The sequence below is a fragment of the Poecilia mexicana genome, unplaced genomic scaffold (genome assembly GCF_051168715.1).
Source record: "Poecilia mexicana isolate PSO_F unplaced genomic scaffold, ASM5116871v1 scaffold_23, whole genome shotgun sequence".
In the NCBI taxonomy this organism is placed as follows: Eukaryota; Metazoa; Chordata; class Actinopteri; order Cyprinodontiformes; family Poeciliidae; genus Poecilia; species Poecilia mexicana.
The window spans coordinates 1,252,610-1,266,210 of NW_028263392.1; the positions used below are offsets into that span (position 1 = coordinate 1,252,610).

Below are 13,601 nucleotides of genomic sequence, written 5' to 3' on the forward strand. Positions count from 1 at the left end.
CAAATGTACAGCAGTAACAGTCGTTGACTGGACTGAAATATTAACATGTTGCTTGAACTATTCCTGGGTAGTTTTTCCATGAGTTGATTTTCCAGGTTGTTCCTCTACAGTTTGGTGCCTTTCAACTGCAAAGACAACAGGAAATGAAACGTTTACAGTTCAATACAGGTTCAACCACAAACTCACATATCAGGTTTTGATTTTATGTGGCAAAACAAAGCTGTGAATTATTGTGAGGTGTGAGTTTTATCTTGTTTTTTTTTTTTTTTAAGAATTGTATGTTCTCTTTTTTTTTTTTTTTTACAATTTCTGCAAATATAAACAAACAATAGGAAATGTTTAAGTTTCTCTTAATTTTAAAAGAAAAATAGGGATTGAATGGTACTTCTTTAAAACGACACATTTCCTATGAGAGAAAATGTCAAGTTGCCAACATCATAACATGATGGGGCTGCTTCTCTTCATCAGTTCATCTGATCCAGAATAGATCCACCATGGTTCTATTTGGACATATGCTGGTACCAGATGCAGCATCCATGTCCCTGTTGACTGTTGGATGATTTGGAAACTTCCTCTAACACATTGCTTTGACCCCATGTGGACCAAATACTTTCACCCGTAACAAAACTAGGCATTTCTCTTTAAGATGGCAGTTATCACTCATTTTCATTTTTAAACAAATTTTAAGCAAATTGCATTTCTTTCTTTCTCACCACACTGCCAGTGCTGCTGTCCTTATGTTTTTCTAGCACATCCAGCATGGCATCATGTAGAGTTGGGAAGAACATGGACGTCCGAATTTCATCATCGAAGAACATGCAGCTGTGCAGTTTCTCCATGATGAGGGCTGTTGATACAAGTAAACAATAAATATATGGATATGTTTGAAGTTTTCAGACAATTTCACGAAACCCTCTGCAGCTTTTCTTTTGTTTTTCAAACTAGATATGTAACGTTAAGGGCACTTTATGGCAACAAATAAAGTATTAGGGCCAGTAAATGCCATAGAAGGATAATACGTCATCAGGACTCGCTGTGATTAAGGAGTGTTTACAGATTTCACTTTAAGTTTTTTAGGTCAAACAAGATGCTAGAAACTAACCACAGACTGTTCTGAGAATATTTAACCAGCTACATTAACTTATTTAAACACTCGAGGCTAAAAGTGAGACTTGCTTTAAATGGCAGGTTAATATAGAGTATGCTGGTAATTCAGTTAGCAGAGAAACATTCTGACGCCTGTAAACATCAGATTAACAATGCTGGTCAGAACTGGAGCAGAACTTCTGTCCGTCTGTAACCTTGTTGTGTTATAAACTACAGTTCTTGTTGTAATTCACCACTGTGGTAAAGTGCTTGTAAGTTCCTCCATAGGGTTCTGGTTTGTTGGATCTCTAAGCTGTGGCTCTCCGCCTCCAAACTGCATAACTCACCAATTAAATCGTCACTTGAAGAACTCCAACTTGAGACGCAGGCATTACTATCCTTGCTTTTGTTTCGAGTGGCCATTGTGTTATCCATTACTTTCAGGTTTGGAGTATAACTTCAGCAACTTTCAACTGTCTTCACATCTGCCTGATCATCATTTTTTGCACAATGAGAAAAATACTCAAAGAGACTTAATTAAACTCACCGTCACATGACACTATGTAAACATCCACGTCAACTCGGGTAAACTCCTTAAGCGCCTGAAGAGAGAATAACATACGGCTTTAACATGTGAAGCTTCATAATATAACGGCTATAAAACAACAGATGTGTTTAATATTATTGTTGTCTTGTGTTAGTTGTGGTTACATCCAAATAAAAGCATGAAGTCATCATCATTTCTCATCAAACCGGTCATTCAGGAGAGAAATGGCTGAATAGATTGCAGATATAAAAGGACGATTTTCTGCATCATCGAGAACTTCTATGTGAGCCCAAAAGGCATCAGGACAGCCTCTGGTTTGGTAGGTTACCACAGTATCAGGTTACCACCAGAGCAGAGCATGCTCAGCATTCACCACCATGAAGAAAACATCAAACCAGTCCCTCAATGCAACTTCTTCCAAAAATTCAGCAACAATTTAGGATGATCTGAGTATTTTCTGGCATGATGGAGCCTGAGCTACAGGCTGGTAACAAGTGGCTCAAAATCAGAAAAAATTACATATGCAAAACTCCCCAGACCTCTTTTAGTTCCCTGCAGTCAGTTCTCAAAAAGCAGGTGGAGAAACAAGCTAAAGAGCTGTGATCAGAGGAAAAATATGAGTCACAATCACAGAAGATCATTCTGTGTTTGAAGGACCTCATGTAGATTTATGTGACTGCAGGTGGATTTGCTGTTTTACCATTTTGAGTCCTTTCATCGCAGAAATGTCCAAGAAGGAAACAGCAGAGAAGTCCAGGATCAGACTGTGGAGGTTCACTGTGGGAACGCTGAACTCCGACGGAAGCTCGGCGCTCCAGTTCATCTGAAATGGAAGCTCCTTCAGATCCACCGGCAGCTCCAGATCCTCCGTGTTCACTTCAGGGTCATCGTTTGCGGTCCAGAACAAATACTCTAAGCCTTTCTGTTCCACAATGTAGAAAGTAAAATTAATGTTCACACCACCACATTTTTGGCATGTTACAGCAAAAATTAATGCATTTTATTGGGATTTTATGTAACTGATCAGAGCAAATTATCACGTTTTTTTCCTCTTTTTTTTTATTGTTCTCTCCCAGCTTCTCTACCATGTCTGCAAGTCCATTGGAAATATTTGCTCATTCTTCCTTATTAAGCAGCTCAAGCTCAGATTGGATAGAATGCAACTGTGGGAATCAGTTTGCCACAGATTCTCAATCAGGTTTATGTCTGGACTTTGACTGGACCATTCTAACATATTAATATACTTTGATCCAATTATTCCATTGAAGCTCTGGCTGTGTGTTCAGAGCCAGTAGCAGTGTTTTTATTGACCACATAGTTGTGCAATTTGACATTTTAAAAATAAATTTGCTTAATGGAATTGTGCCAATTTTGAAAAAAAAAAACCCCCAAAATTAACCTCGTTTTTTGATACAAAGTTTTACCAATAGGTTGAGGTGTTTTTTGGTTTATTTTGCAAGATTGCAGTGGAAACATTTTTTCCACATCACACGAGTCACATGGTCAACAGCCAGATGATGCCACTGGTGCAAACCATGAAGAAAAAGGCAACAGGAAGTGGTTAGAGGATGATGGCTCAGTGTGTTTTTTATGACTTATCAGGTGAACAAGCTTTTTCATGTGTGATTTTAATTGCGTTTCTTAGTTAATGGAAACACCACAATAGTGAAATTGTGTTTTTTTGACATTAGAGGAATATTGACAATGTTTTGTGTGCATTCGTAGCGGAAACACCTCTGGATGCAGAACCTCTGTAAAAAGACTCAAGTCTTTGTTGCTTCTAAGAAGTTGTCTCTCAGGATCATCCTGTATTTAGCAACATCCATCTTTTTTTGACTTCTGAGAAACTTCCCTGTTCACAGCAGGTAGCAGTCAGAGGACAAATGTTTTGCACATCACCTAAAATGTGGTGCATTCTGCAAACGCAGTGACTTTATTCCCTTTATATCTGAATACACAGTCATGTGTCAACCGAGTAAATGAGAGAGGACTGAGGACACGACCTTGAGGAGCTCCACTGGTGGACGTGTTTTCCAACATGAACATGCTGAAGTATCTTTGTCAGAAAGTCCAGGCTTCAGAGACATAAAGTGGTGTTCAAGTCTCTGCAGGATGATGGTATTAAACACTGAACTAAAGTAAAAGTAAGGAAGTCAGGGAAATGTGTCTGGTGATCGCCAGTGGATATTGCGTCCTTAGTGGAGAGTCTGCCACCTGAGCTGTGACTCTCTTCAGCTCCTCCATTGTTACCATGGTCCTCTTGATTAATGGCCTCCTTCCCTGATCTGCCTGGTTAGGTTAGTAGGTTTGCAAATGTGCCAACTTCTGAAGAGAGTTGGTTACTCTGAATTTATTCAGAGGTGTGAGAGTAAAGTGGCCTCAATCAATGTCCCACTTTTCAGATATAAATAAAAAATTCAAATTCATGTATGATTACACTTCTACTTCAGATTTAAGCACTACTTTTTCCTAATAAAATACATTGAACTTTGTGGTCCAAACCAAGGAAGGACCACCAACAACAAAACACCAGGAGGGTTATTATTTAGTTGTTGTTTTGTTTTTTTTACATACTCTCTAACTACATAGAATAAGTTCCCACCTCTGCGATGCCATGATCCCGTTTCTGTAACAGCTTCTTGATTTTTCGGAGCGCTTTGTTCCTCTTCCGTAAAACTCTGAGAGGGTTGAACCCAACCTGGAAAACGGTGTGATCATTATGCGCTTCCTTATTTAAGCCAAGACAAAAACAGATGAAAGCAGCATCATTTCATACGTACAGCTTCTATAAGTTTGTTCCTGAAGAACTCGATGTTGGCAAAGAAGATGGGCGAAGATATCCGAAAGATTTTTACTCCCTTTGGTTCACATACCTGATGAAGGACGGATGATGGATGTGAAGTGATTGTATGGACATAGTGTGTTTTACTGTATTTCACCGACTCACCTGAGGGTAATCCTTCTGATCTCTGTACAGGTCGGTACCTGGGAGATTGGCCAAAATGGAACAGCGGGGACTAAAGAGAAATAGCAGTTGTTCAAAAGACAGACCTAAGAAGACATTCTTATAAATAATAAATTGGCTCCACTACCTCTATTCAAATCTGCTGATGATCTTTAATTTTTCATCAGATCTTGATCTAATGAAAGCAGTTTATGTCAGTTTTTTTGATCCACATCCATCAAGTGAATCTGTCACCTCTAGAGTACCAACAAGAGTTAGCTAACAGCTTTTCCATCTTTCAGACCTTGACTGTGGTAAATTTGAGAAGTACATGATTGAAAGTTCAAAATTTGAGATCCACATAAAAATAATGAATTTCAATCCTATGTTGTTGAGTTTTTATCCATTACAATTTTAGATCTGTTCTCCACTTTTGACTCAACAGAAACTTTGTTTTTTGTTTTTCAGCCAAACATTATAACCTGATTCTATAGTCACTAATGAGAGGAGGCACTTTTTTGAAAGTGGAGAAGGAACCAAAACCTTTCCTAAAGTTGGGGCATTGTTCTACAGGACAGAAATAAAAAAAAATCTCCACTTCCATTCTTAGAAATTTCTTCTTTAGATACAGCATAGTTATCCGGTTAAAATTAGAATTAACTTTTTGTCTAGTGCTCTCAGTTGCAACCGATGTTAGGTTCAGTTATATGAAGTGTACAGCAGGGGTTCCACTAGGATCAGTATTAGACCATCTAACGTTTAATTCTTACAGTAATGATCTTCTGGAACACTCTTGATTTAGAAATGTATGTTGTTATGTGTACATGTAGTATATTGAGAGCTAGCTAGATTACTTAGACTGACAGCCAAGATTCAAAACTTACATTTTAGGAAGTATTACAAAATTGACAAAAACGTTAAAACATAATTTGAATTGACATATTTTGAGTTGCGTATCTCTTGATTCTGTTGAAATATTAATGCATATCTCACTGTGTAGCCAGCAGGGGGCAGGCTACTATCGCAGCAGTAAGACCTGCTGAGGCTTTGCATTGGATTGGTTTAAATACTTCCTATTAGTAGGAATTATATTGAACACTGTTGCAACAATGAGTAATATTCTGCTGATAAAGCTGTGGTAAACTTAAGCAACATGTCAATGCTATAAAATGGAATTACACAAGACATAACAATGGAGCCCTGCCAATTTATTACAGTAGTCATATTAGCTTTGAAGTCTCAAGGTTTCATGATCTCATTTATGCCTTTCTATCTGATTCAGTACAACTGAAATTTCCTTTTTCCTTTATGTCAGATGCAATAAATGTTATTATTACAACTGAGTCCTGAAGACGACGGTCAGAAGCTCTATGCCCAAACCCACAGCCAGACCGAGATCCAGTCCAAGCAGGATGGCCCCCAGGCACGTTCCGACCCACACCACCTGCACACACACCAAAAAAGTCAGTACCAGAAGAACAGCATGAACAAATCAAATACAATGCTATGAGAAAGTATATGCCCCAGTCACAGATGATATTCTGATTTTGTTTTCTGTCACAATTTAATGAATCAGATCATTTCGATATATTTTTTAATATGAGACACAGATAACAAAAAGTTGTTTACAAAATCAGTTTTAGGGGGAAAAGCGATCCAATACAATTCAACCAGACTTGATGTAAAAAAGTAAATGCCCAATTGTTAAATCTTAAATTAATTGTGATTAGCATTTTTTTTTTCTTTTGGAAAGTTGAGTTCAGTTTTACTCATCATTCCAGGCTTCACTACTGTCAGGCCTGTACAAAAAATAAAAAATAAAAATAAAAAAATACGAGTAGAACGGCTCTGATTAGGCCATGCACCTTATACTACAAGTTATCATGATCCGTGTTTCTGTGTGTTGAATGTGCTGACAACAAAATCACACAAAAATCATCAATGGAAATCAAATTTATTAACCAATGGAGGCCTGGATTTGGAGCCACACACAAAATTAAAGTGAAATGTTCCCTTTTTTTTGAGCAGTATATTAAAATAGGCACTTATAAGTTAGAAGATGTCTGAAGTATTCAGGGATTTTAACTATCCACAGCTGTAGCTGTTCCCCATGAACACCGCAAGCCCACTGTAAGTCTCTTCATTTTTTATATAACTAACCGAGCCTTTCAGAAAAAGAACTTTTCAGAAAACATAGTGGTGACAGTTTGAAGGCCTTAATCTTTGCTGCTTCAAAATCTGGACAATTTACTGTAATTAATGAAACCACAAATTTTAGTCTCGAGCAGAAAAGCCTGAAGTAGAATGTCCAACTACATGTTCCTGACCTGAAGTGAAGAACTCCTGGGTTATGCAGCAGAACATTTCTCTATAGTTAACAGTCCCTCCAGGATTTTGCAATTGTTTTTGTAATTTTTTTCGGTATTTTTTTTTTTTTTTTTTTTTTTTCCGGAATGACTGATTTGTGGAGCTACTAGAATTACTGGTCAGAAGTTTGGCAATTTTTTTCTCATTAAAGCCCTGCAAAAATGTATTTGTAGAAGAAAAAAGATGAGGAAAAGAAACAGGACATTTGCAGGAATGAGGCAAGTACTTTTTCAAAGGATTATGTAAAATAGTTATTTTTAACAGGCCATTAGCACCTACACATTCTGGTTTGTCTCTCCTCCAAAGGTACGGTATTTCACTGAATTGCATCAGCATCCCCTTTAGGTTGACGATTACCAAGGCACCCAGAACAGACTGCCGTCACATAAAAAAATAGTTACATATATTATCATACACAGGAATCAAACTACAAAAATTTAGGGGCCTGCCAAAGTGTGTGTGTCGGTTGGAACCAGTGTGTTGATGCTGAAAATTTGCTAAAATGCTAAGGTTAGCTTAAATTCTGTCTGTAGTAGGTGAGATATCACTAGCATGTGAATTTACATTGAGTTCAGTATTCTAAATGTGACTAGTATTTAAAAAATTTACAAAATGTGTAACGTATAACATTAGAATGAGATCTATCACTAACATGTAGAGCAACTAGCATGTTAACGCTATCAAATGTGAGATATCACCAGCCTGTTGATGAACAGGCTCCACTCAGTATGATAAAGATGGGTCAAAAATACAGAAAATAGCTAATATGCTTATTTTAGCAAGACCAATGTTAGCATGAGGGCTATCAATAGCATGCTGAGCAACTAGCATGTTGAAAAGAGTAGGATGTGAGTTATCACCTGTTTTTCTATTTAAAAAAGAAAACCACAACCTCACCCTTGGAAGTGGCTCCAGCAGGAACCCAAGGGCCACTGTTACAATCATTGCCATCATCGCTGAGACCAGCCCGGCAACCTGTTTTTGTAAAGTGAGTAAACTTTGAGTACAAGTGGAAGGTGGGGATATAGGACAGAGCATGCACAGTTCTGGACACATCTGACCTGCGTTTTGCCTCCAGAGCTCTCCTGCACTGCGGTCCTGGAGAGGGCCGTGCTGGCTGCGAAAGACCTGAAGGTTGCTCCGAATATGTTGCTAACCCCGAATGCAACAAGCTCCTAAGATAAAACCCCAACAGGTAAGGCAGTGCCCTTGTCAACAAAAAAGTATAATTGTTTTAGGTCAAATGATTCTTTACTGCATGTTTGATTCATGCAACCCATCATATAAAAGCAATATTCAACCCTAAAGTTATGAGGATTTACACTCTCATTGTTGACCATCAGTGATCAGTTAACTCCATTTCTTAGAGCAGAGCCAAACTGTCAAGCTAGGATAGGCAAAGAGCGCACCTGGTTACCATCAATGGGGTAATCATGTTTGGCAGAGTACACTTTGGCCACAGAAAAGGCCACAGCGAATCCTACAATGGCTACAGGAAAGGCCTCCACTGCACTCTCCTGGAAGACTTGGACGCTAGGAAGAATTGGAGACTCATACCTAGAATGTGAAAGTGGTTATTTTTTATTTTTAATAACGTACCTGATGAAATATCAAGAGGAAAGCTTCAAACTTACCCCCTAACCATTGTGCCAACAACTTCAACGTCATACCTCCTCTCAATGTTGAAGCCATAGGACACCCCGCAAGCTATAACAGTCTGTGTAAATGAAAACACACATTTTTCATAAGCATTTAAAATAAAATATGGTATAAAAGTCTTATATGGCAGCGGATACCTTGGAGTTCCATAATAAGTCATGTAAGAAAGATAAATGAGGGTAATCAGGAGAACTCACCATTATAACTTCTATGGGAATGGGAACAGGCAGCTTGGCTCTGTATCTGTTATTAAGCTCCTTTACAATGAACACCACCACCATGATCACTATGGACATCACTAGGTCACATTTGTTAGTGGAGGTGATCTGGACAAAGATCTTTTCCAAGGTCTGTCAAGCAGGAGCACATCTGCATGTCAGCGTCTTTAAAAGCATTCTTTATTGAAGATGAAGATTTTGTTAAAAGAAATATACTAAAGCAGTGAATATGCATTCAATTAAATCATTTGCAGTTGACTCTAAGGATAATCAACCCATCAAATGACCAAATCATTTTCCCAATCAATATCCTTATTATACCTGGACATTCTTTTGCGACTTCTAACCCATTTCTTGAATTCTATCAACAGTCTTAATGCTGAACAATCCCACTTGGGATCATCTTGTCCATTAGAGTTATGATTAATCTTAAAATCAAAGATAGATCTATGTTGATTTTGTGGGTGGCAAACAACATTTTTAACTGAAAATAGTGAGAATTCAGAAAAAAAAACTCACAACTAAAACCAACTGACTATGGAACACAGAGCAAGGCTTGATCAACCTTTTGGTATTTACCCCCTGGGGTGAGTTTGTTTCATTCTGGACAATGTGTTCCAAAATGTAATACTCTAATATAAATAATTCCCTACCAGCCACAATCCAGGAAATCATCTGCATTTTGGGGTGGGAGAAAATACTTAATATAATCTTGCTTTTTGCAGAAAGAAGCATGATTTGCTGAATCCTTAATTTGCATATGACTGATGTTTTTTTATCTTGTGCACCCTCCTTTCTGTTGTCACCATGGGCAACAACCTCTATCGCTGTATTACAAACCACCACTTTTTTGGATAAAGTAGCACATTGGCCACCTAGGATGTTTGACTGATGTTTAAAGTCAACTTACTGTTCAATAAAACCTAGAACTGTATGTTTTATAGAACTGTTAGGGTGTTTTGTCACCCTATCAAAATGGCAAGATGCTGAGTTGGTAGGATTATCCTCAGACTATCCTGAGTATCAGCTCAGAATCCCATTTTTGAAAAGTCTGTATTCAAGCAGCTAATTCCTCCCAAACCCCTTTTAAAACTTGGCCCAATAACTCAAGTACACCTGACAGTATATAAGATGAAACAAGACCTCTGCTGGTACTGATTTGTATAATGTGGGACAATCTTTGATTGATTTTGTCATCAGATTGCCCCAAACTTGGACTTACATATATCATGGACATTGGGCCATTGATTCCTGGGACACTCAGCCCCAACACGAACTTGAGCTGCGACACCAAGATGTGAACAGCAGCTGCTGTGGTAAATCCAGACACCAGAGTGTCTGAAAGGTAGACGACGATAAAGCCCACCTGCAGAACCCCCATGGCGAGCTGCATTGGAGCAAAACAAAACAAAACAAACAAAAAAAAAAGCAGAGAACAAGCAGTTGAGAGCAGAAATTTACATACACCGAATAAAAAAGTTGCACCACAAATCTGGAACAAACTTCCAGAAAATTGTAAAACATCCAAAACACTAAATGCCTTTAAATGAAGAGTAAAACTCAGCTGTTTAGAGTTGCTTTTGAAACATTATAAATGAAACAATCAACATTTTGATGTGTAATGATGACACTTGACAATTGTTGACTGTGTATTCTACAACTTTGTATTTTCATGTGTGTGCCATGTTGCTAAAACGTGCTATACATATACATTTGATTGACTGACTTACTGATGTTAAGTCAGATCAGATCTTTCCTGTTTTGGGGCCGTTAGAATTACCAAAATAATTTCTATTTGCTAAATGCCACAGTAATGAGTTCCATAAATTCAAATAAATAAATTGTTAAATAAATCTGTTATTTTTCTCTTTCATTATTGTGGCTTTTAGTAAATAGAAACAATTCTGATAACTCAACTGACCTAAAACAAGAGACGTTTGGTCTGACTTAACTTCAGACAGTGAGAAGTAAAACAAGATGTACGCATCTTTTTATTTGATGCATGTAAACTTCTGGTTTCAGATGTAAGTCTGATACCAGACTTACATCTGGTTAGAAAATAATTACGTATATGATCCAGGGATAAAGAATCCAATTCACCTGGAAAATACCCATGAGGAATGTCATAGAGGAGGCCACCAGGACTCGCTGCTGGTCCTGGGTCAGGCCTTCAAAGTCCGTGATGTTAGCATGCGGGCCATCTTCTGGGACCAGGCGGGTCACTACCGCTCCCACCATGAGGCTCAGCACAGGAAAGGAGCCTTCAGAGAGGATGGAACAGGACAGGCCAAGTCAAATCATATCTAATCTGACCAAAATGATAAGATCTATGCAGCAACACGGATATTATGCAACAAACTCAAATCCTTGTTTTTTATCTCTAGGGAAAAGTTTAGACTGAAAGAGTAAACCACAGACCCTGGTAATGAAACATACCTATAGATATATGCCTTGAGGTGCCAAAGAAAAAGTATGTTAGCATTGGGAAGAAAGCTGTGTAGAGGCCGTAGCTGGGAGGCAACGAGGCCAGCAGGGAGAAGGCCAGTCCTGCAGGAAGACACAGAAAATCCCATTAAAATAAGTTTATAAATGATGTTCATTAGTGTCAGGAGACATCGTTGTGAAGAGGCTATTCTTTCCTTTTGTAGTTTGAGCCTTTAATCCTCACCTTTGCATTTGGTCTCCTTTAACATTTAATGTGCAGTCAGGATCATTTTTAAATTTCCTGCCTGTACTCTGTTTTGTACATTTTATGCTAGTAATAAACCCCCAGTCTTAGCAGATAGTTGATCTGAGTGAAGCTGCTGCCAAGTTAAACATCTTTTTATGTCTAGGAAAGAACAAGAATACTATTGATTAGTAAAGCAAAAAACTGAATCAGAAAAGACCAGTGTCCTTTCAAAGTATAAGTATTTTGTTTAACTAAGTTAAAAGTGTAGTCACATTTTTATTACTTTGGCCTGTTATATGTGTAATTATGGAATGAGAGGCAGGAAAAGTCTGTCACATTTATCGCCACTGCTTGTCAACTTATATCCTTAAAATCATTCCAGCATTTTATTGCATCAGTATAATTTCAGTGAAAATAAAACCTTTACAGTATTTATATTTGTCAGGTGGGGAAATTTCCGGAATAAATTTGTACACAGTAGAAACCAAGTTAAAGTTTTAGGTCAGTTCGAACTAGCAAAATTATTTCTATTTGATAAATGCCAGAAAACTTTGCAAAAGCATTTTTTTATAGATGTTTTTTGTACCTCTCTTCAAATTCAGAGACGTCTTTAAGTTTGGTCTTCATCAGGGATACTTATTTTTTAAATTGTATAATTGGCTCAAACCTTTTTTAGACATTTCCCAAAATGAGAATGAACAAGAAAACATTCCATTCAACACAGAAAGATGTTTGCTGATCTTTATAAGTCAGGCAAATGTTCACCGCAACTTTATCAGAGCAATCGTCAATGTCTTCAGTAAGAGGCTTTTTCAGATTCGCTGCAATACATACTGCTACAGGAGATCCTTCCTGCCCACAGCCATCAGGATTATATGACTCTTTAGATGACCTTGGATAATATGAGTTACAGCAACATTTTTAAAAAGTATTGAATCGAGTTTTAAAACCTTTATTTTACTGAAATAAAAGTAACAAGTGAAAAGTAAAACTGAATGAAGAAAAATCAGACATAATCATACAAACATGAAGTCAGCTTTTTGCTAACAAACGCTCCTGCAGGTTTTAAAATGTTTCACAAGTTTTACAACGATTTTACATAACGTGTGGAAAAGAACGATGGAGGATCTGTGATGCTCTGGGACTGTTTCTCTGTCGAGGCCAAGAGTCATGTGGCATCACGACCTCTTTGAAACGCAAGAAGTTTCAAAGTGTGTCTAATAGAAAACTAGAACTTGGAAGACACTTAATAAAAGTCTTTCTATAAAAAAAATGTAACAAATATTAACAGTGAATTTTACAAGAAATTGACGTTGGTTTCACATATTAAATTTACTGTGATCTGCTGTATAACTGCATCCAAGTATATCGATGGAAAGTTAGGTGGAAGGTAAAAGTGCATAAGTCGAAATTCATATAGGTTTTTATATGAGTTTCAGTTTGTGAATTGAAGTGCTGAAATAAATGAAAGTTTATTTTTTTTTAAAAAAAGAAAAAATGCAGCTGAAACGGTTTTTCCCTTCCAAACTGTCCGGCCGGTGTTCTGACCTTGCATGACGGCCACCAGTCCGGTGCTGACCCCAGACACCACATCGCCCAGCAGCCACTCTCTGACTCTGTACATCCTCATCCAGCCAATCACAGGCAGAACAGAGACCACCGTGTTTTTGGCACGATTTGCATTGCAGCTGCGTCAATCGAACAAACACAGAAAACATAAATACAGTTCATCTGATTCTCTCTCTTACCTGTTTCGCAGAAAAGTTAAAAATGAGAGCAGTGATGCCACTGCGTTGATTGAGCCCAGGAACACTTACGTCAGGTTTTCCTTAACATGCTCCAGGAGCGCTTTGTGTTTCCTCTCGATTTTCTCATGGTCTTCAGCGAGGCTGTCTTCAGAGTACACAGGTCTAAAAACCACATACTGTTTTCTCGAAGTCACTGTCATTCCAGTGAACGTTTCTGAAAAGTCCAACTCCGGCAAAACGCAAAAGATCCTTTGAAGAACCTTTGGCCAAAGCCTCTAATCTGAAATCTGTCATCAGTCCCATCACGATGCGGTTTTTGTCTGCGCTCTGTTCAATAATTAACACACAGATTTATAGTTCA

The 13,601-nt window shown here is 37.9% G+C and overlaps 1 protein-coding gene across 1 annotated transcript; it reads right to left on the minus strand.

The window, feature by feature from the left end:
• Positions 1-683: 683 nt before the first annotated feature.
• LOC106926618 (chloride anion exchanger-like) lies at positions 684-13,473 on the minus strand. The gene is made up of 18 exons (XM_088003525.1): positions 13,310-13,473; positions 13,041-13,180; positions 11,258-11,368; positions 10,922-11,082; positions 10,044-10,208; positions 8,801-8,953; positions 8,579-8,661; positions 8,354-8,501; positions 8,006-8,119; positions 7,842-7,919; positions 7,224-7,319; positions 5,915-6,021; positions 4,581-4,650; positions 4,414-4,506; positions 4,236-4,331; positions 2,334-2,555; positions 1,634-1,688; positions 684-847 (listed from the first exon to the last, which is right to left on the minus strand). Exons 1-18 carry the CDS (start codon positions 13,438-13,440, stop codon positions 684-686), a joined length of 2,187 nt encoding a protein of 728 aa, XP_087859651.1. The 5' UTR covers positions 13,441-13,473.
• Between the last annotated feature and the right edge of the window lie 128 nt (positions 13,474-13,601).

Bases quoted from the DNA above. Each gene is read 5' to 3' on its own strand.
- LOC106926618 (XM_088003525.1), bottom strand. From the start codon at position 13,440: ATGACAGTGACTTCGAGAAAACAGTATGTGGTTTTTAGACCTGTGTAC. The intron at 11,083-11,257 runs GTATGTTTCATT...TCCTCTCTGAAG, and splicing joins CTCAAGGCATATATCTATAG to GCTCCTTTCCTGTGCTGAGC. The intron at 6,022-7,223 runs GTAGGTGCTAAT...GTGTGTGTGCAG, and splicing joins GGAGAGACAAACCAGAATGT to GTGGTGTGGGTCGGAACGTG.